Here is a 23,779-nt window from a genome sequence, read left to right as displayed (position 1 = left end):
AATGGGAAAGGCAGAGGCTGATACATCAGTGATGTTGTAACTCATTTCTACAGTTGCATGAACTGGAGGAACATGTAATAAAGTGTCTTGCTCAAGAACACAACATGCAGCCCGGTCCAGTACATATTTGTTTTAGCCTCGTACTTGTTTTATTGGTCTCTTTTTTGCTGAGCTGCTAAGTTATGGGGATGTAAACAAACCAACACTACTTGTCAAGTGGTGATGGGGTAACAAACACAGACACAAAGACACACACACACACACATACACATACATACACACATACATACACACATGTATGTGCCTATCTTTCAGTTTCTGCCTATCAGACCCACTCACAAAGCTTTGGTTGACCTGGGACTATAGCAAAAGACACTTGCCCAAAATGCCACACAGTGGGACTGAACCTGGAACCATGTGGTTGGGAAGCAAACGTCTTACCATACAGCCACATCTACGTCTATATAAATACAAAGTTATTTTAATAAATTCATTAAGGTTTAATACTTTAATGAAAATCACAACCCCTACGATTTTCCATTTCCTTCCTTCCTTCCTTCCTTGCTTCCTTCCTTCCTTTGTTTCTTCCTTCCTTCCTTCCTTGATTCCTTCCTTGATTCCTTCCTTCCTTCCTTCCTTCCTTCCTTGCTTCCTTTGTTTCTTCCTTTGTTTCTTCCTTCCTTCCTTCCTTCCTTGCTTCCTTCCTTTCTTCCTTCCTTTCTTCCTTCCTTCCTTCCCTCCTTCCTTGCTTGCCTCCTTCCTTGCTTCCTTCCTTCCTTCCTTGCTTCCTTGCTTCCTTCCTTGCTTGCTTCCTTCCTTGCTTGCTTCCTTCCTTGCTTGCTTCCTTCCTTCCTTGCTTCCTTGATTGATTCCTTCCTTGATTCCTTCCTTCCTTGCCTCCTTCCTTCCTTCCTTCCTTCCTTCCTTCCTTGCTTCCTTCCTTCCTTCCTTCCTTGCTTGCCTCCTTCCTTGCTTCCTGGCTTCCTTCCTTGCTTGCCTCCTTCCTTCCTTCCTTCCTTCCTTGATTCCTTCCTTCCTTCCTTCCTTCCTTGCTTGCCTTCTTGCTTGCTTCCTTGCTTCCTTCCTTCCTTGCTTCCTTCTTCCTTCCTTCCTTCCTTCCTTCCTTCCTTCCTTCTCTCCTTCCTTCCGTCACTCCTTCCTTCCTTCTTTCCTTCCTTCCCTCCTTCCTTCCTTGCTTGCCTCCTTCCTTCCTTCCTTCCTTCCTTCCTTCCTTCCTTCCTTCCTTCCAACAAGGTTAGTGAATGATTAATGGATATTTTTGACTGTGAAAGGTCAAATAAACTGGGACGATGTCTAATCTTTGTCTACCCTACTTATGGCTGATAAATAGCTTCAATATAAATTTGATTGGAATCCAGATGTTTTTTTTTCTTCTACCTTTTGCATGGCAATAGGTAGAAGGTATGGTCTGGTGGTTAGAGTGTTGCAATCACGATCTTACTATCATGGTTTCGATTCCTGGACCAGGCAGTGTGTTGTGCTCTTGGGCTAAACACTTCATTTCACATTGCCCCAGCCCACTCAACCATAAATGAGTTCCAGCAATAACTGGGAGGTTAACCCTGCTACAGACTGACATTCCATTCAGTGGTGGGTGCCATTATCTCAGTCATTTATACTCCATGAAAGCCAGGTTAAGTTCTGCCCTTATGATCCCGAGGGCATCATGGCAGACCTAAATAAGTGCCTATTGCATGTACCTGCATAACCTTTCCTGGCATTATTTATTTAATTAAGAAGGTGGTGAACTGACAGAATCATTAGCAGGCCAGGAAAAATGCTTGGCAGCATTTTGTCTGTCTTCACATTCTGAGTTCAAATTCCACCGAGGTTGACTTTGCCTTTCGTCCTTTCAGGGTCGATAAATTAACTACCAGTTTTTCAAAATTTTGCCATAAAGTGCAGGAGTGGCTGTGTGGTAAGTAGCTTGCTTACCAACCACATGGTTCCGGGTTCAGTCCCACTGCGTGGCATCTTGGGCAAGTGTCTTCTGCTATAGCCCCGGGCCGACCAATGCCTTGTGAGTGGATTTGGTAGACAGAAACTGAAAGAAGCCTGTCGTATATATGTATATATATATGTATGTGTGTGTATATGTTTGTGTGTCTGTCCCCCTAGCATTGCGTGACAACCGATGCTGGTGTGTTTACGTCCCCGACATTTAGCGGTTCGGCAAAAGAGACCGATAGAATAAGTACTGGGCTTACAAAGAATAAATCCTGGGGTTGATTTGCTTGACTAAAGGCGGTGCTCCAGCATGGCCGCAGTCAAATGACTGAAACAAGTAAAAGAGTAAAGAGTAAGGGCAAAAAATCTTCTGAGCTGGACAAAAACATTGTCTTAAACATCCTCTAAAACATTATTCTCTTCTTTTTTTTTTACATAGTAAAAACAATACGATGTATCAAACCTCTTACTTTAGTTCCGTAGTTCATTCTCAATTGAGGCTTTGAGCCTCTTACAAACAATAAACACAAAACAAAACAACAGACCGAGGCATTAAACCTCTTACTTTAATGTTGATGCACAATACCTGGCACTAAGCCTCTTAATTTTTCCGCTCCACCGTCACCCGACCAGGCTCAATGCCACACTCAAGCACCTTGTTGGTGCTAGGTCGGGACTTTTCGGCAAAAAGCGAAAGGAAGGACTTTATTATCTCAAACAATTTTTTTCCCACACGACCTCCACAGCTACCTGCGGAGGCCAATCAGATTCTTGATACAGGTACTAATTCCTTCCCATCGACCTTTTTTATGAAACTTTTTTATCATTTTTTGGATTTAAGTACCATTTGTGTACTGGAGTCAATCTAATCAACTGGCCCCCCTCCCCCAAATTTTGGGCCTTGTGCCTAAATTAGAAAAGATTATTTATTTAATTAAGAAGGTGGTGAGCTGGCAGAATCATTAGCACACTGGGCAAAGTGCTCAGCAGCATTTCGTCCATTGCTACATTCAAATTCCGCCAAGGTCGACTTTGCCTTTCATCCTTTCGGGGTCGATAGATTAAGTACCAGTGAAACACTGGGGTCAGTGTAATCGATTGTCCCCTTCTCAAAAATTTCAGGCTTTGTACCTTCAGTAGAAAGGATTATTTATTGAGTTAAGGTCATGGAGTGACTGAAAAGTAATTAGGTACAGATACTTTGAGTTCAAATCCTACAGGAGTCTGTTTCTTTGCTGATCTAATCCAATTATCTGTTCCCCTCCCCCTATAAATCTATGAAACCATTCCAATGTTTGTGGATCATTAATAATAGGCGCAGGAGTGGCTGTGTGGTAAGTAGCTTGCTAACCAACCACATGGTTCCGGGTTCAGTCCCACTGCGTGGCATCCTGGGCAAGTGTCTTCTGCTATAGCCCCGGGCCGACCAATGCTTTGTGAGTGGATTTGGTAGACGGAAACTGAAAGAAGCCTGTCGTATATATGTATATATATATATGTATGTGTGTGTGTGTTTGTGTGTCTGTGTTTGTCCCCCTAGCATTGCTTGACAACCGATGCTGGTGTGTTTACGTCCCCGTCACTTAGCGGTTCGGCAAAAGAGACCGATAGAATAAGTACTGGGCTTACAATGAATAAGTCCCGGGGTCGATTTGCTCGACTAAAGGCGGTGCTCCAGCATGGCCGCGGTCAAATGACTGAAACAAGTAAAAGAGAGTAAAGAGTAATGTGTTTCAAATGTTTATAGCAAATTGTTATTTTCTACAAGTTGGCTCTGATTGATCAGAACTTTGCTCAAAGACATTCCATTTTTGATGTCAGATGCTTGGGTGAAAAACCAAAAACAAAAAAAAAAAACAAAAAAAAAACAATCAAAACAAAGACTCTGGGTGTAGACATAGCTGTGTGGTTAAGAAGTTTGCTTCACACCCATGTGATTTCAGGTTCAGTCTCACTGCGGGGCAAGTGTATCCTACTACAACCTTGTGAATGAATTTTGGTAGATGGAAAGCCTGTTATGTGTGTGTGTGTGTGTGTGTGTGTGTGTGTGTGTGCGCGCGCGTGTGTGTGCCATCATCCTCGTCATCATTTAAATTCTGTTTCCTATGCTGGTATGGGTTATATGGGTTGACAGCAGCAGATAAGGCCAGGATCCACACCAGGTTCTGTTGTCTGTTCTGGCATGGTTTCTACAACTGGATGCCCTTCCTAATGCCAACCACTTCTCAGAGTGTACTGGGTGCTTTTTACATAGCACTGGCACAACTCCATTTCATGTAGTACCAGTACCAGTGCTTTCTATGTGGCACCAGCACCAGTACTTTTTATATGGCACCAGGCAAAGTCAACCTCAGAACGTAACGGCAAATGAAATACTGCTAAGAATTTCGCCCGGCATGCTAACATTTCCGCCAGTTCACAGCCCTTCTAATATATATATATACTAGCAGTATCGCCCGGCGTTGCTTGGGTTTGTAAGGGAAATAACTATATAAGCATTTTTAGAGATGTAAAGTATAATAGCCATCTCAATATGGCTAACCACAAAGGGGGTGGGTACTGTAGCTTTTTACGTTCTGAGATTTAATAATAAATTTTTAGAGAGTTACTTCCCTTATATATGCCAAAAATGCATTAAAATGGGAAAAATTGATGGTAAATTTTTTTTTAAATCGTAGACTCATTGTAGATGCGTGCTAATACCCAGAAGGGCTCGATATGAATCACGACTATAAGATACCCGGTTTTGGTTAAAAGGCGGCGGGCTGGCAGAAACGTTAGCACGCCGGGCGAAATATCTTAGCGGTATTTCGTCTGCGTTACGTTGTGAGTTCAAATTCCGCCGAGGTTGACTTTGCCTTTCATCCTTTCGGGGTTGATAAATTAAGTACCAGTTACGCACTGGGGTCAATGTAATCGACTTAATACCTATGTCTGTCCTTGTTTGTCCCCTCTGTGTTTAGCCCCTTGTGGGTAATAAAGAAATAGGTTTTGGTTAAACTGCACTGCAAAATGTGGGAGTAGTTAGGAATCTAAATCGTAGGAGACAGACATCACACAACCTCACTTTTATATATAAAGATATATTAACCGAAAAATGGAAATATCATTCATCATGGTTCTACACAAACAGCAAAAGCTCGGCTCCATCCTTCTTCATTCTAGAAATTCCAGTATTAGTCACAGTTTCCATAACACTTCCCAAAACCACCAGAGACATTGTCTGTGACACAACCAATCTGTCTTCTCTACATTCCCTTCAGAACAGGATTTCAACAGCTGATACATCTTCCTCTCCCTGTAACTCAATTACTCCTCCCATTATATAGGCCACCATAACTGTCTTTCATGATCGCTCAGCTTGCTAGAAATAGCAGCTGAATTTTCCTTTTCTATTTTCAATTAGATAATTTAATCTTAAGAAATACTTTTTTACTTATTAAAATTATTATTATTGAACCCTAAGTTTCATGAGGCCAGTTACCCTGTTCCCATGGCCTGTAAGTGACCGGGATCACAACAATCCCTTTGAATGGGATGCCAGTTCACTGCAAGGTTAAAAGCCAGGAATTTTTGAGGGGAGAGGCAAGTCATTTACATAAACTCAGTACTTGACTGGTTCTTTATTTTATTGACCCCAAAAGTATGAAAAGCAAAGTAGAGCTTAGTGTGATTTGAACTCAAAATGCAAAGAACCTGAAGAAACACTGCTAAGTGTTTTGTCTGATATGCTGACGATTCTGCCAGCTTGCCTGAAAAAATGGAATCGACAGGATGGTCATTGTTGGAATGCCTTTCATTATATGTCTCTTTGCTCAGAGTTGAACTGAGGCTAAGCAAAAGTAACAAAAACAGCAGCAGCAACTGCAACAACAACAACCACAAAAACTAGTGATAAAATAAACCAACAAGGGAGCCTTAAGGCAGTCAGTCAACCTATTAGAAATAGCAGCTCTATTTCACTAAATTGCAACCTTAAAATAGATAATATGTGAGACTATATTGAATACTCTTTTACTTGTTTTGTCGTTGTTGTTGTTGTTTTTCATATCCATTTTCCAAGCTGTGAAAAAGTTCTTGTGAAATGATTTGGTTGAAACATTTGCGGTACATAATTCTTCCCCATCATTGGGCAATAAACTGTGCTTGTGAAAACCTGTTGAGTGAAGTGAAGTCATTGTTGTGGCTGATGACAGTACCTCCTGAATGGCACCTGTGCTGGAGGCATGTAAAAAGCACCATTCGAATGTGGTCGATGCCAGTGCTGCCTGACTAGCTTGGCTCCTGTGCCAAGACACGTAAAAATCACCATTCAAGTGTAGTTGATGCCAGTGCCACCTGACTGGCTCCCATGCCAGTGGCCCGTAAAAAGCACTATTCGAGTGTGGTCATTGCCAGTGCTGCCTGACTGGCTCCCATGCCAGTGGCCTGTAAAAAGCACCTACTACACTCTTGGAGTGGTTGGCATTAGGAAGGGCATACAGCTGTAGAAACTCTGCCATATCAGATTGGAGCCTGGTGGATGTTAAATGGCGATGATGATGATGATGATGATGATATCCTCCCTGATCCTTTCTGTGAAACCCAGTGGATGTAAGTTAGTTCTGACACCTAACTAGCTTCACCTTGGTCTACGTCCTCAATATACCACACCCTAGCTATATCTTCTGTCTACCATCATCTGCTGGCATTGAGAGTGGATGGCATTGAGGGTGCGCTGCATTGAGGGTGGAGGGCATTGAGGGTGGAGGGCATTGAGGGTGCACTGCATTGAGGGTGGAGGGCATTGAAGGTGGAGGGCATTGAAGGTGGAGGGCATTGAGGGTGGAAGGCATTGAGGGTGGAGGGCATTGAGGGTGGAGTTGCATTGAGGGTGCGCTGCATTGAGGGTGGAGGGCATTGAAGGTGGAGGGCATTGAGGGTGGAAGGCATTGAGGGTGGAGGGCATTGAGGGTGGATAGCTGGAAAGCAAGGAGTTGATGGTGGAGAGCAGCACAGTGAGGGGAGAGAAGATGCAGAAGGGAGGTGATTGGTGAAGCGAGTAGGTGGGGAGGGGAAAAAAAGGTAATTCGTGGGTGCCGGTGAAATCCTATTCTGCTCTCAGATGATAGAGAAAGTGATGGGTGTTAGGGGATGAAATGTGGGTGTAGATAGGAGGTTGATGGGGGCAGAGCACCTCATGGATATGCATTATAAAGGTGATTTTCAGATATCAATTCTGTTGTGGTGTGTGGTTCTTCTTGAGTACAGTAAAGTACCAGATATCTCAGTCCTTTGTCAACTCCTTTGTGAGGTTTGGCATTTTAAGATCGGCCTTCAATACTTTGTGCCATGTATACCTGGGTCGCTCTCTTCCACAACTTGCCTCCACTTTAAGTGATCTTCCCTTCTTTAAGCAACTGTCTTCATCCATATGCTTCACACGACCAAACCAGTGCAGTTTTCTGTCTTGTGGTTTGCTTATCTTCATTAGAAATTCTAACAAAGGTGAGAGCTACCTGAAACTTCAAAGTCACCTGGCAACTTATTCCTTACTCTTTTACTCTTTTACTTTATTTCAGTCATTTGACTGTGGCCATGCTGGAGCACCACCTTTAGTCGAGCAAATCAACCCCAGGACTTATTCTTTGTAAGCCTAGCACTTATTCTATCGGGCTCTTTTGCCGAACTGCTAAGTTATGGGGACATAAACATACCAGCATCGGTTGTCAAGCAATCTTGGGGGACAAACACAGACATACAAACACACACACACACACACACACACATATACGATGGGCTTCTTTCAGTTTCCATCTACCAAATCCACCCACAAGGCTTTGGTCGGCCTGAGGCTATAGTAGAAGACACTTAACCAAGGTGCCATGCAGTGGGACTGAACCCGGAACCATGTGGTTGGTAAGCAAGCTACTTACCACACAGCCACTCCTGCACCTTGTAAGGTTTTAATAAATATGTACCCTCCTGAATTAGATATGAAAACTGGTATGTATTTATGTATGCATGTGTGTGTGTGTGTGTTATGGTCACCTTGCCCTGATGTCTTGTGATAGCTGTAAACAACTGTTGCAAGTCACACAAGTGGTGTCCCTCATTTCCAGTCTTCTGCGAAAACATGTCTGGCCACGAGGGGGATCTATCATAGAAAAACCTGCCGCAACAAATTCTGTCTTATCCATGCAAGCATGGTAGAAGTGGGCATGAAGAAGAAGAAGAAGAAGAAGGAGAAGGAGAAGAAGAAGAAGAAGAAGAAGAAGAAGAAGACGACGACGATGACGCCGTCGCCGCCGACAACGATATGTATGTCTTTTAAATTGAATAGCCCTCATGGTTCTTCCACAATGCAATATGTTTTAGTTTCTACACCACATAATCTCTGAACAATTCATTTGCCAAGCAGGTATAATTCTGAGATAATTGTTTTTTCTGAGGAAAATGTTTCTACAAAAACCTTTGTTACAGTCTAAAAGAGATATTGATAAGTTCTGCTGATATAAAATGCAAACTGCTGTGTGTTCATTATTTCATAATGGCTATTTGAGAAATCAGTGGATATAACTGCAAGTTAATATATCTAAAGAAATAAATATACAAAAGTTGATTGTGATTGCTAAATATGGAAATCCTGCATAACTTTGCAAGATAAACAGAGGATTTATTTATCAGCTTGACACTAGAGATATTTATTGCTAGTTCTTAACAAATTATCTGATAGCGTTGCATAGAACAGAACTGAAAACATCTCCTGTAACATGTAACAAGTGTGTATTTGTGTTTGTGTTGTTGTTTAGCCCCAGGTCAGATCTTATCAATCAGTCAAAGGCATTCCACTCATGACTACCCTGACATCATCATCATCATCATCATCATCATCATTATTATTATTATTATTATTATTATTATTATTATTATTATTAAGTACCAGTTATGCACTGGGGTCGATGTAATTGACTTAATCCCTTTGGCTGTCCTTGTTTGTCCCCTCTGTGTTTAGCCCCTTATGGGTAGTAAAGAAATATATTATTATTATTATTATTATTATTGTTATTGTTGTTGTTGTTGTTATTATTATTATTATTATTATTATTATTATTATTATTATTATTATTATTATTATCATCATCATCATCATTATCATTATTTTTATTATTGCCTTTGCACAGCTTCTAACGCTGGAGATGTACTGCGGTGTCAGCTGTTCACTACTGGTGAACTAAGGTAACACCTCTTATTTTTCGAGCACCATCCAGAGTATTCGAGCGGTTCCAAGCAGTGCTGTTTTCTGCAAGTGCTCCACCCTTATTGCAGCCCCTATTTGTTCCATGTGCTTCTCAAGATTTTCACTCAGTGTTCCCAGGGCTCCGACAATTATTGGTATTACTACTACTACCACCTTTTTCATCGACCACAACTGCTTAACCTCCCAAGCTAACCTGTCATATCTATCGAATTTTCTTTCTTCCTTATTGCATACCTTGTCAGCTGGGCATGCTATATCTATGATACAGCATAGCTTGCTTTCTTTCTCAATCGTCTTTGTGGCAGCACCATCGTCGTCGTCGTTGATAACAAATCACCAAAGGTTTCAAGTGACTCAAAGAGAATACTCCCCTTAGAATGCGAGCTGTACCCAACAAGGCTGTCTTCTTGATCATTTCGAGCCTGACAGCAGCTCCCATATTCTTAATATGATTTTCAAAGATCTTGGAAACTGCTCCTAATGCTCCAGTTACCATCGGTATCACCATTACTTTCCTCATTCCTTATTATTATTATTGAGTGAGAGATCAGTGCATGCCGTCAGGTGTAGTTTACCTAGGACTATACTATCTAATGTGTCATTTTTATGACTGTAGGGTGTAGCTAGAGGCAGTTTTAACTACTGTTTCTTACAAGCTGAGTGAGCACATAGTGGCTATCCCATTGGTTCATTGTTAATATCCAAGATATTAATGGTTAATCTTATCTTCATTTTGCAGATACAAGAAAAGATGATGGTTATCAAGAGGACCATATAATCACAGCAAGAAGAGTTAAACAGGTAGGATTAAGATTAATAATACCTGTGGCTTATATGGGGTGGATTGGGGGATGGTTAACTGGTGTACTGGAGGGGCAGTTGCTTTCCTATTCTTTCTTTTATTTGAATCCCTAAATTCTATCTCACTCATCCACTGGATTCATTTGGATGTATCATCCATTTAGGGATGCTCCACATCAGATTTGGGCATGATGTATGGTATCTTAGCAAGTGTGTTCTGCCATAGCTTCAGATTGACCGATACCTTGTTAGTGGAATTTGGTAGCTAGAAATTGTATGGAAGCCACTCATGTCATCATTATTTTAATGTAGACTTTTCCAAATTTGCATGAAAGAGAAGCATTGAGCCAGATTTGCTGATGGTACAACAACCTCTTTAGTGTTGGTGCCATGAAGAAAGCATCCAATCCATTCTGTAATGGGGTTGGTGTTTGGAGGGGAACCCTGCCATAGAAACCATGCCAAAAATGAGACATTGGAGCAAGATGTGGTCCTCCAACTGAATGAATTCTGTTGAACCACTCTACTTATGTCAACATGGAAGATAGATGAAAAATGCACCTGCTGCTGCTGCTGCTGCTGATGATGATGATGATGATGATAATAGAATGATGTTGATGATACCAGTGACGAGGTAATAGTAATGATGCTGGTGGCTAAGTAGTTGTTGTTTAGTCTAGGGTCACTTTTGTTTGAGTATCATAGCCATGGTCATGCCATTTTTGTTTTAAACACAATAGGATGGGATTTATTGATAATCTGGCTGCTATTTCTTGCAGACCTAGCAACCACATAGTGCCACCCCACCACCCACTTAGTCTTTGGCTTGAGAAAGTGGAGAAGCAATGATGGTTATCATTATTTACATTATTTACATTCAACGGATATTTGTCCTCATCTTGTTTGTTGTTAACACAACGTTTCAGCTGATATACCCTCCAGCCTTCATCCAGTATTAAGGAAGGATAGGAAAATATTAGCTTTAAAAGCCCTAAAATTCATTCCACAATTGCCCATGAGCATACGACGTAGTGGTTAAGAGCACGGGCTACTAACTCCAAGTTTGATTCCAGACAGTGACCTGAATAATAATAATAATAATAATAATGATAATAATTCACAGACATGACAGAGTTGGAACCTACATACACTGGAAGCTATGCCAACATTATGGAATAACAACAGAAAAAAGATGGTATAGGCACACACCAGAAAAGGTCACAGAAAACGAGAAAGCAACCATACTCTGGGATATGCCGATACACACAGATAGAGAAATTAAGGCCAACAGACCAGATATAGTTGTCAGAGATCATGAAGGAAAAAAATGCTTTCTAATTGATGTATCAATACCGGCTGATGACAACGTGTCTCTAAAAGAAATGGAGAAACTTTCAAAATACAAAGACCTGGAAATAGAGGTAACCAGAATGTGGAATCTAAAAACAGAAACAATTCCTATCATAGTAGGTGCATTAGGCATGATAAAAAAAATATTCAGACAAATACATAACAAAAACACCAGGACTTACAAACACATATAACATACAGAAAATTGCACTACTAGGCACTGCACACATCCTACGCAGAACACTTTCCATACAATAACCATCAGAGCATCACAACAAATCACAGCACATACCCAAGGCACACAGAGCTGCGCTCGGTAGTGAAGTGAAAGCACGCTATAAAAATAAAACTACTGAATAATAATAATGATAATAATAATAACAGCAGAAACAGCAGTAGCAACATCAGCAACAGCAACAACAACAATGTCGAAAAATACCTTAGGAATGAGAACCCAGGTTTGAAATTTCCCCAAGACACCTGATGAAGGCTGGAGGGTATATATCAGCCGAAACGTTGTGTTAACAACAAACAAGATGAGGACAAATATCCATCAAATGTAAATAATATAGCATAGTGGTTAAGAGCGCGGGCTACTAACCCCAAGATTCCGAGTTCAATTCCAGGCAGTGACCTGAATAATAACAATGATAATAACATTGAAAAACATCTTAGGAATGAGAACCCAGGTTTGAAATTTCCCCAAGACACCTGATGAAGGCTGGAGGGTATATCAGCTGAAATGTTGTGTTAACAACAAAGAAGGTGAGGACAAATATCCGTCAAATGTAAATAATGTAAATAATGTACATAATTCCTCATCTCTTAAATATATATATGACTGCAATGATGGTGATGGTGTGAAGGATGATGTGTGAATTAACATAGATTAATCACTGCTTAGTTTTATGATTTCTTGTTCTAACTGTAGGATGAAACTGGCAAGATGTTAATACCTTACGATGCTGAATTAGAGTGTAAACAACATGTTGTGGTCTATGATAGCAGCACTGGCTCATCCATTGACGCAGGTAAGTGGCACCGACAACTGATGATCTTCTGCTGTTTGGTAAAGTTAAAAGAAGGCTAATGAAGAAGAATTGATAGTGGGGTATCAGGTTAATTCTATAATCAGTTGTTAGATATAAACCAGGTAAAGACACCAGCTGTTGCTCTTTAAGAACCAGGTAAAAACCATAGGCACAGGTGTGGCTGTGTGGTTAGAAGCCTGCTTCCCAATCACGTGGTTCTGGGTTCAATCCCACTGTATGACACCATGTGTGTGTGTGTGTGTGTATGTGTGTGTGTGTGGGTGTGTGTGTGTGTGTGTGTGGTGTGTGTGTGTGTGTGTGTGTGTGTATAGGTGCAGGCATGGCTGTGTGGTAAGAAGCTTGCTTCCCAACCATATGGTTCAGGTTTCAGTCCCACTGCATGGCGCTTTGGGCAAGTGTCTTCTACTCTAGCTTCGGGTTGACCATAGCCTTGTGAGTGGATTTGGTTGACAGAAACTGTATATATGTATGTGTGTATGTATATATGCATTTGTGTGTCTGTGTTTGTTCCCCTCACCATCACTTGACAACTGATGTTGGTGTGTTTATGTCCCCGTAACTTAGTGGTTTGGCAAAAGAGACTGATAGAATAAGTACTAGGCTTACAAAAAATACTCCCTGGGGTCAATTCATTTGACTAAAAAGTGGTGCTCCAGCATGGCTGCAGTCAAATGACTGAAACAAGTAAAGAAATAAAAGAATATATGATGATGATGATTATGATGTCTGTCTGTCTGTAAGTCATCTTGAGTTCACCTTTTTTCAACTGAATTTAACAGGTTTCTGATTGAATGAATATTATGTTAATATGGAAAATACACACTTTTGAACTTCCATATTTTCTGCTCTCTATCTGATGAACCACCAACATACAGTCTTTCCCCATTACATACATATATATATATATATATATATATATATTACACACACACACACACACACTGATTTTTGGAGAGATGCTGTGCTTGAGAAGACCCAGCTAGCCAAGTGAGATCATAGATGTGGCCGATGCCAATGTTGCATAACTGGCCTGTTTAAAAGTACCCCTCAGTTGTTGTGCACTATGCTGTGCTTGAGAAGACATGCTAAGTCATGTGGAATCATTATCATGGCCAATGCCAGCGCCACTTGACTGGCACCTGTGCTAGTGACACATAAAAAAAGCACCATTTGTGTGTGGTCGATGCTAATGCCAGTGGCACATAAAGGGCACCGTTTGAGCATGGTCAATGACAGTGCTGCCTGACTGGCTCCTGTGTTGGCGGCATTTAAAAAGCATCATTCAAGTGTGGTTGATGCCAGTTCCCTCTGACTGGCTCCCATGTCGGTGGCACATAAAAAGCACCATTCAAACACGGTTGGTGCCAGTGGCATTTAAAAAGCACCATTCGAGTGTGGTCGATGCCAGTGCTGCCTGACTGGCTCCCATTGTGGTGGCACGTAAAAAACACCATTCATGTGTGGTCGATGCCAGTGCTGTCAGACTGGCCCCGTGCCATCAAAAATGTGACTGATGCTAGTGCCGCCTGACTGGTCTTGGAAATTTTTGTAGGTTCCCCACTTCGTCTGTGTGTTAGTATCAAGTGACGATGTTTGACATAAGGCTGACACGGTTGACTGAACATGTCCAAATAATCAACGCTCTGAATGTTTTCTGTCAAGTGTTTGTACGGAATGAGCATATGATTAAGTTTATAACCTTTTGTATGTTACCTGCTACGTTCGTGCGTTAGTGTCACGTGACTATATTTTGTGCCTAAAAAGAAGGCCAACACTGTTAAGTGAACATGTTTAGTTACAATTAAGGCACTCCAAATTTAATCTGTCTGGTGGGAGAGTGAACAGGAGTCGTTTCTATGTAGTCCAGTGGCTAAAGTTTAGGTTGTTAGCTGTGTTGGTTCCTCATGATAACTGGCAGAATCTTGTGTTAAGTCTTGGTTTGTGCTTTTGTATGAAAGTATTTTCTTTGTTTATCCATGCTTCATATGTGGTATTCTTCATCTGTGGTATACCTATGTGGAACATAGGTAGAGTGGAAAGACCTGGAATTTGGAGGATTTATATTTTTATACATATGTCTATGTGTCCACTCAGTGGAATCTGTCTAGTAATGGGGTCTTGTATTTATTGTTGGTGAATGGTCAGACTATTTCTTAGGGTAAGCTTTGTTTGACCTATATAATCTTCATTACATCCTTGATGCTTGATAGCATATATTAAATTCCTTGAAGCTCTATCTAGTATGCTCCAAAGATTTTCAATTGGGTTCATGTCAGGAGATTGACTCGGCCATGGAAGATTTTTTGATCCCATTTTCAGTCAGCCATTGTTGATTCCTTTTTGTTGTGTGGCATGGAACCCCATCTTCCATGAATAAAAACTCAGTTTTCGTTATGTTATCGTGTGAATACATCGGAAGTAGTCCTTGCTTAAGTATTTTGATGTATTTTTCAGAGTTCCAACACATTCGATCAGCTCAGAATGACCATTGCTGGTGACAGCTCCCCATACCATTACAGAGATACCGCCATGTTTTGCAGTTGGTTGGAGTTTTAGCTGCTTTTAGCCTACTAATTTAATATAATGTTCGGTCATCCTTCGATAGCCATAGGAATTAATCCAGTGAGGAACAACAACTCATATGAGTTTTCAAAGACATGGAGTATTTAGTCCAATCCGGGATGAGAGCATTTTTACACAGCTTGTATATTACCATTCAACAGAACAGAATGGAAGTTGAATAAGAAGAGGTTTTCGCCTTGCTGCCTTCCATGACTGGTATAGAGGATTTAACAAAATTCAAATCAACGTGGGGTAGTCCAGTAGCAGGAACAGAGATGGAGACGACATAGTTAGCTGCAGGCCGCGTGGGAGAGGAAAAGAGGATGTTATTTGGCTGTGGATGTCTTTTTATATCTATCTAATGAGCACCACCTAGTTGTTAACGATGTGACAGAGGAGATAACTCTAGATAATTCCCATTAAAACATGAAGGCACTGGATTCAAATAAGATTGTCTACGGAGTCATTTCAAATCAAATTCTTGATTGGGAAGCCTCCAGACCCAAACACGTCCAATGTCTGGTAATAATGCAAATCTGGATTCATCTGAGAAAATCACTCTATCCCAAAACAAACTGGATTTTTCTGAGATCTCCTTTGCCCATTTCTTTCTTTTCATGATATTAATTGGTTGAAGGAGAGATTTTCTTCTAGCTGCTTGTCCATAATACCCAAGCTTATGCAGATATGTAACACACGTTCTTGGACTAACTTCTAGCTGTTTTGCAATGTCAGAAGCTTTCGAACGGGGTTCGTTTTCCACAATTCTCTTCAAACAGTGAAGCTTCCTTTCCGAGAGCCCAGGTCGGCCGGGACGAGAATCTGTTGGTTCTTTTCCTTGGCTTTTGAATTGCACAATAATTCTATTAACAGTAGCAAGAGGAATTTGAAGGTTTTCGGCAATTTTTCACTGTCTAAGACCAACCTCAGATTGTCCAACAATACGACCTCTTTGAAAATCTGACAGTTCTGCTGAATTTTTTGTGCATGGCATGGTTACTCTTCACAAATGTTTAATATGAGGGCACCTGGAATGAAAAAGAATAATTACATTATAAATTCTACACTGCTGAAATCATATTAAGATGCTTAGATCAGAAATTTTGAAAATTAAAGGTGTCTATTTACTTCCTGCATGCCTGTGTATATAACATCAGATATATAGTTAGAAGTAACTATGTTTATGATAAAACTGAGAAGCCGAGTATTTGAGAGTTTGGTTGCAAAAGGACTGTTAAAGTATTAAACCATAGTGGACGTTGCTTTGTGATTGCTTCACCTGCTAGAAATAACAGTCAAATGTCCTACATATCTGAGTGTCCTTAATATCTGCAGAAAAATAAAAAGCAAGAGACAGTCATGGTTTGAATGCTTTTAATAACTGGTTTAATTGATCAGGGTTGATCTGAGGCAAAACAACTTCAATAGCCATGAAATTGTTGTCATAATATATAAAGAAACCAGCAGAGTGTAAATAATACTGGTTGTGGTTTTGTTAGAAATTCCTATCTGTAGGAACAAACGCATATTTCTTCAAAGTAAACTAAAGATAAAATACTCGTATTACAAATACTTTTTTATGTCAGGTAAAATTTTATGCTATCGTGGAAGAAAAACTGGTATGGCTGGTAAAATTGCGAGTGTATTTAACCTTTCTCGAAATTGCTGTATGGGGGAATTTATATTAAAAAAAAAAAACAAGAAATGAAAAGAAATACGGAGCAAAACAAGTCTAAGGGAAGTAACTCTTATAACAACGCTTTCTTTTTTTTTTAAATATTCCTTTCTAGACCAGAAATTTTAAAGAACGGGCCTAGTGGATTACATCGACCCCAGTACTTGACGTAAAGACGGACACACTGTTGCTAAGCATTGCGTGTTAACAATTCTGCTAGCCCGTTGCCTTATCTTTATATATAAAAGTGAGGTTGTGTGCTGTCTATCTCCTACGATTTAGATTCCTAACTACTCCCACATTTTGCGGTGCAGTTTAACCAAAACCGGGTATCTTATAGTCGTGATTCATATCGAGCCCTTCTGGGTATTAGCGCGCGTCTACGATGAGTCTACGATTTTAAAAATAACTTACCATCATTTTTTTCCATTTTAATGCATTTTTTCGCTATTATATAAGGGAAGTAACTCTCTAAAAATGTCTACGATGAGTCAACGATTTAAAAAAAAATTTACCATCATTTTTTTTCCATTTTTAATGCATTTTTTTGCTATTTTTTGGCTATAACTCTTTTAAAAGGCTTATATAGTTATTTCCCTTACAAACCCGAGCAACGCCGGGCGATACTGCTAGTTTAATAATAATAATAATAATAATATAATAATAATAATAATAATAATAATGCTTTCTACTCTAGGCACAAGGCCTGAAATTTTATGGGTGGGGTTACTTGATGGCATTGACCCCAGCACTCAACTGGTTCTTGTTTCCTTGATTCCGAAAGAATGAAAGGCAAAGTCGACCTCGTCGGAATTTGAACTCGGAACATAATGCTGGAAGAAATGCCGTGCTAATTCAGCCAGCTCATCATCTTATTTCCTCCTCCTCCTCATCATCATCGTTTAACGTCCGTTTTCCATGCTGGCATGAGTTGGACGGTTTGACTGAGGACTCACAAGCCAGGAGGCTGCACCAGTTTCAAATCTGATCTGGCAAGGTTTCTACAGCTGGATGGCCTTCCTAACGACAACCACTCCGAGAGTGTAATGGGTGCTTTTTATGTGCCACTGGCACCATAGCCAGTCGGGTGTCACTGACAGCGACCACGCTCGAATGGTGCTTTTTTATGTGCCACCGTCACAGGAGCCAGTCGGGTGGCACTGGGATTAACCATGCTCGAATGGTGCTTTTTACATCCCACCGTCACAGGAGCCAGTCAAGCGGCACTGGCATCAACCATGCTCGAATGGTAATTTTTATGTGTCACTGGCACAGGAGCCAGTCAGGCGGCACTGGAATCGACCATGCTCGAATGGTACTTTTTGTGTGTCACTGGCACAGAAGCCAGTCAGGTGGCACTGGCATTGAACATGCTCAAATGGTGCTTTTTGCTCAGTTGCACTACAACTCCTCGGAAAAGGTTAAAAGGGGTACAGAAAGCAGCCCTAAGTAAAATAAAGAAGAAAGAAAGGGGAAGGGTGGACAGGCAGATTAGGAGTAATATTGGTAAATTTCAGGAAGCATGGAGTTTTTGGAGGATGCAGTGTCCTGACAAGTAACAACTGATGTGTGTAGTTTGTTCCATGCTTTGACATACAAGCTTTCTTCTTTATTTTACTTATGGCTGCTTTCTGTACCCCTTTTCCAAGGAGTTGTAGTGCACCTGAGCACTGTGCACAATAAAGTGGCACGTAAAAAGCACCATTCGAGCGTGGTCGATGTCAGTGCTAGCCGACTGGCTCCTGTGCTAGTGGCATGTAAAAAGTACCATTCGAGCATGTTCGATGCCAGTGCCGCCTGACTGGCTCTCGTGCCGGTGGGATATAAAAAGTGTGAAAACACAAAAAAGAAATCTGTAAGTCATAGCTACTGTGCTGTGTTTATAAGCATATAGGCACAGGAGTGGCTGTGTGGTAAGTAGTTTGCTAACCAACCACATGGTTCTGGGTTCAGTCCCACTGCGTGGAATCTTGGTCAAGTGTCTTCTGCTATAGCCCCGGGCTGACCAATGCCTTGTGAGGGGATTTGGTAGACGGAAACTGAAAGAAGCCTGTCGTATATATGTATATATATATATGTATTTGTGTGTGTTTGTGTGTCTGTGTTTGTCCCCCTAGCATTGCTTGACAACTGATGCTGGTGTGTTTACGTCCCCGTCACTTAGCGGTTTGGCAAAAGAGACCAATAGAATAAGTACTGGGCTTACAAAGAATAAGTCCTGGGGTCGATTTGCTCGACTAAAGGCGGTGCTCCAGCATGGCCGCAGTCAAATGACTGAAACAAATAAAAGAGTAAAAGAGATATCCACAAGTGGTAGAGGTATCGAATTAAGAACAGAATTAAAGACATTGTTGGAAAGATGGTGGATAATCTTGTGAGTAAGGAGGTCAACTGCTAGACACTGGAAGTAAACAAGTTTTCTGTTTTTAATTATTTGAAATATTTCTGTGAGGAAGGAGTTGGTTTTTAACAAAGATAGAACTTGCATTTTTAACTTTTGAAAAATCTTACTTATTTTTACTGTTCTACTTACCACTTATTCGTGGCTGATTTCTTTTCCTGAAAAATCTTTGCCTATCCAGACTGACAGTTAGGCATTTGCTTAGAAAACCAAGTGCATCACTCATTATTGGTATAAATGTGAATTTATAATCTGGATATAGACCCTGGAGGTTTTGAAGTATTTGTTTGTTTGTATGTATGTGTGTGTGTGTGTGTGTGTGTGTGTATGTATGTATGTATGTATATATGTGTGTATGTATGTATGTATACGGGTGTGTGTATGTATGTATGCATGTATGTGTGTGTATGTATGTATGTATGTGTGTGTGTGTATGTATGTATGTGTGTGTATGTATGTATAGTAACAACCTGGCTACTGGTGGTGGTGTAACACACCATAGTAATCATATCTGTCAGGCATGTGGAAGAGAGTGTAATTTAGCAGGAGGACTTAAACGACATGCAAAGGTACATGAAGCCCAGTTACAACTACAGCCGGCTATTACCAGTAAAGGTTTTAGCTGCCAATTCTGTACAAGACATTGTAGATCTTTAGCTGGGCTAAAAAGTCACATTCGATCACAGCACCAGTAACAGTTAAGCTTCGTGCAATGGCCATACTCGATAACGAGGGGGCAGCCATCATGTGTGTATGTATGTCATCATCATCATTGTTCGACCGTGGTCGAGACAATGGAATTTACCATGCTACGCCAGACTTCACGGTCCATCATGGCATTACAGAGGTCCTGTTGCTGGATGCCTGTATCCCTGGAGATTACATCAGGGTAGGAGAGTGTGCGCCCTCTGGTATTGCAAGTAGATGGCTTCCAGAGGAGAAGAGTAGAAATTACCTCTTTTTCAACTCTACAACAATGTCCAGCAAACTGGACTCTCTTACCTTTCACAAGAGATGACACAGGTGGTAGTTTCCCATATATTTGCATTTTGGTTGGATGGCGCTTCCACGAGAGATTTTGAGCTCTCATAAGGAGGCGAGTGTATGTGTGTGTTTATGTGTGTGAGTGTGTGTAATTGGAAAATAACTGGTGTTCTTACAATTTTATCTAACGAACATCAGCTAACGAGTAGTTTTATGTATTTACTTGACCTACGAATAATAGCAGCTGAATCTTTCTCAAATCACACTTCACCATATCGAAAAAGGCCACATTAGATAATGTAATTCTAGGTCAACTACGGGGGAAAGATTTAGCTAATCAGCTCTGGAATGTATTTCACCCTCCTTGTTTCACTCAACAAAGTACTGTCCCTTTAACAATTGCAGGTCCTTTCTTGGATTTTGCTTTGTTGTTATGGAAAACAGGGAGCAAATATAAAGTGAAGGTCCTTTCAGGTAAGCATGTGTTCCTTACATTTTTTTAATTAAGGAGTTAACTGAATTAATTGTTATATAGTAATTTCAATTAAGAACTGAAGTGTCTGTGTAATTAGTAAATATAAAAGTGAAGTTGTGTGTCTGTCTCCTACGATTTAGATTCCTAACTACTCCCACATTTTGCGGTGCAGTTTAACCAAAACCGGGTATCTTATAGTCGTGATTCATATCGAGCCCTTCTGGGTATTAGTGTGCGTCTACGATGAGTCTACAATTTAAAAAAAAATTTACCATAATTTTTTCCCATTTTTAATGCATTTTTTCGCTATTATATAAGGGAAGTAACTCTAAAAATGCTTATATAGTTATTTCCCTTACAAACCGAGCAACGCCGGGCGGTACTGCTAGTTAGTAAATAAAAGGTGAATGAAATTAACTAATGAAATGCATGTTTTCTTGATTAATAAAAGATGTGTTTAGTTAATTAATAAAGAGCAGGATTTATATTTAACTAAAAGTGTTTGAGTAATTAAAGATTTGTTTTATTGACTAATGAATGTTATGTTTAAAAGATTAATGAATGATATATTTAGTTGATTAACACGTTGGCTCCCACATGTCATGCAGGTGGGTCATGATGGTATGTTAATGAGTCCCACATGACCCACCTGTGGGTTGTTTAATTTCTTTCCTATAGGCTTTCTGAGATCTGGAATCCTGTGATTGTTTTGGTTTGTGCTATTGCTATACTAAGAGAACAACTTTTTATACATGAAAAAATTTTTTTATTTCGTTTTTCTTCTGATTTCACCATGTAGTGAGGTAAAATAAAAGATTGAGCATTGAGAACATTTTATTTGCCATTGAAACAAAAATAGTTCTTTTTGAAAAAAAAATGGTAGATTTTCCAATAGAAACAGAAGGGAATGAAAAATATTTTATTTGCCATGGAAACCAAAATAGTTTGTTTTGAAAAGATTTCGAGATCTTCCAATAGAAAATACCCATGTCATATTTAGAATGTGATGTGAACTAGGGTGGGACATCATCATCATCATCGTTTAACATCCATTTTCCATGTTCGACTGGGGTCTGGGAAGCCAGGAGGCTGCACCAGGCCCCAATCTTATCTGGCAGTGTTTCTACAGCTGGATGCCCTTCCTGATGCCAACCACGCCAAGTGTGTAGTTGGTGCCTTTTATATGCTACCGGCACAGGAGCCAATCAGGTGGCACTGGCATCGGCCATGCTTTTTACGTGCTATTGGCACAGGGTCACAACTACAATTTCCATTTGAATTGATTTTGACATGGGTATCTAAAACTACCTATGTGATCCTTGCCTCACATATGGTATAGGGTAAAAATATGATGCCACTCATGTCAAAATTAATTAAGATATCATATTGGGATCCAGGGATAAAACAAAATGAGGCTCGGGAGCCAATGTGTTAATGAAAGATGAGTTTTATTGATTAATGAAAGATGAGTTTTATTGATTAATGAAAGATGAGTTTTATTGATTTATGACAGATGAGTTTTAGTGATTAGTGAAAGTTGTGTGTGTGCTTGTAGGTTTTATTGACTAATGAAGAGTTTAACTAATTAATGAAAGACATATCTTATTGACTAATGAAAATGAAAAGTTTATTTGATAATTAAACCTTTCTGCTATAGGCACAAGGCTTGAAATTTCGGGGGAGGGGGTAAATTGGATACATCAACGTCAGTGCTTGTCTGGTACTTAATTTATCGACCCGAAATGGATGAAAGGCAAAGACGACCTCAGCAGAATTTGAACTCAGAATGTAAAGACAGACAAAATGCTGCTAAGCATTTTGCCCAGCATGCTAACAATAATAATAATAATAATAATAATAATAATAATAGTAATAATAATAATAATAATAATAATAATAATAATAATAATAATAATCCTTTCTACCGAAGGCACAAGACTTGAAATTTAGGGAGAGGAGACTAGTCGATTACGTTGACCCCAGTGCATAACTGGTACTTAATTTATCGACCCCAAAAGGATGAAAGGCAAAGTTGACTTTGGCGAAATTTGAACTCAGAATGTAAAGACAGATGAAACGCCACTAAGCTTAAAACCAATCATTTCTTTGATTGCCAGAAAAACATTGATAAATGCTCTGTTATAATTCCAGGTGGATATGAAAGATTCTCAGCCCACTATCCTTTTTTGCGCTCAAAGAAGATTATGTTCACTCAGAGGGTAAAGAATTACTTTTACATTTTCTCGCTTATAGGGTTTCTTGTATCTTTGATGATGACATTGTCTGACATCAGGTTGAAGAATATAAAATGGAAGCTTGAAGAGGAAAGCAGCTGCCTCTTCCTTGGAAGGTTTTTTAAGTGCTACCTGCATGGGAGCCAGTCTGGTGGCACTGGCAACAACCACATTTGAATGTTGTTTTTCACATGCCACTGGCACATGTGTCGGTAAGTTGACGCTGAAAATGATCATGCTCAAATGGTGCTTTTCACATGTCACCGACATGGGAGCCAACGCATGACCCTGGCAATGATCACACTCGGATGTGCTTTTAACGTTCCACTGGCATGAGTGCCAATCGAGCGGTACTGTCATTGGCCACATGTCAGCAATTTTGGCTTGTTTATTGCTCTCTCTCTTTACTTGTTTCAGTCATTTGACTGTGGCCATGCTGGAGCACCACCTTTAGTCGAGCAAATCGACCCTGGGGCTTATTCTTTGTAAGCCCAGTACTTATTCTATCGGTCTCTTTTGCCGAACCGCTAAGTGACAGGGACGTAAACACACCAGCATCAGTTGTCAATCAATACTAGGGAGACAAACAGTCACAAACACATACACACACATACATATATATATATACATATATATACGATGGGCTTCTTTCAGTTTCCGTCTGCCAAATCCCCTCACAAGGCATTGGTCGGCCCGGGGCTATAGCAGAAGACACTTGCCCAAGATGCTACGCAGTGGGATTGGTTAGCAAGCTACTTACCACACAGCCACTCCTGCGCCTCTACTTTTGTCCTCTACTTTTGTTTCATATTTATTTCATTGATGTAGTAAGAGACAAAAGTAAATTGATTTTGATATGCAGGGAGATAACTCAAATGGAATTAAATCCTGAAATTGAATGCTAATACACACACACAGAGACACACACATGTATGTATGCACATACATGCACACACACATACACACACACACTTATACACACAAACAGTTATGCACTCATACCCACCTCCTAGCCACACACACATACACACACACAC

General features: G+C 40.2%; 1 protein-coding gene across 2 annotated transcripts in view; it reads left to right on the top strand.

Annotated features, from left to right (window-relative positions):
• LOC115212737 (serine/threonine/tyrosine-interacting-like protein 1) overlaps positions 1-23,779 on the top strand; it is a 47,560-nt gene that overhangs the window by 4,961 nt on the left and 18,820 nt on the right. Inside the window, exons 2-5 of one of the 2 annotated variants that reach the window (XM_029781386.2) lie at positions 9,948-10,009; positions 12,291-12,390; positions 20,439-20,507; positions 22,660-22,727. In XM_029781386.2, the coding sequence (XP_029637246.1) occupies positions 9,948-10,009; positions 12,291-12,390; positions 20,439-20,507; positions 22,660-22,727 (299 nt within the window). The remainder of the gene's footprint in view (positions 1-9,947; positions 10,010-12,290; positions 12,391-20,438; positions 20,508-22,659; positions 22,728-23,779) is intronic. The other variant, XM_036504209.1, reaches the window with a different exon arrangement.

This window comes from Octopus sinensis, linkage group LG6 (assembly GCF_006345805.1).
Source record: "Octopus sinensis linkage group LG6, ASM634580v1, whole genome shotgun sequence".
NCBI lineage: Eukaryota > Metazoa > Mollusca > Cephalopoda > Octopoda > Octopodidae > Octopus > Octopus sinensis.
This window is presented reverse-complemented; position numbering and strand designations above follow the sequence as displayed.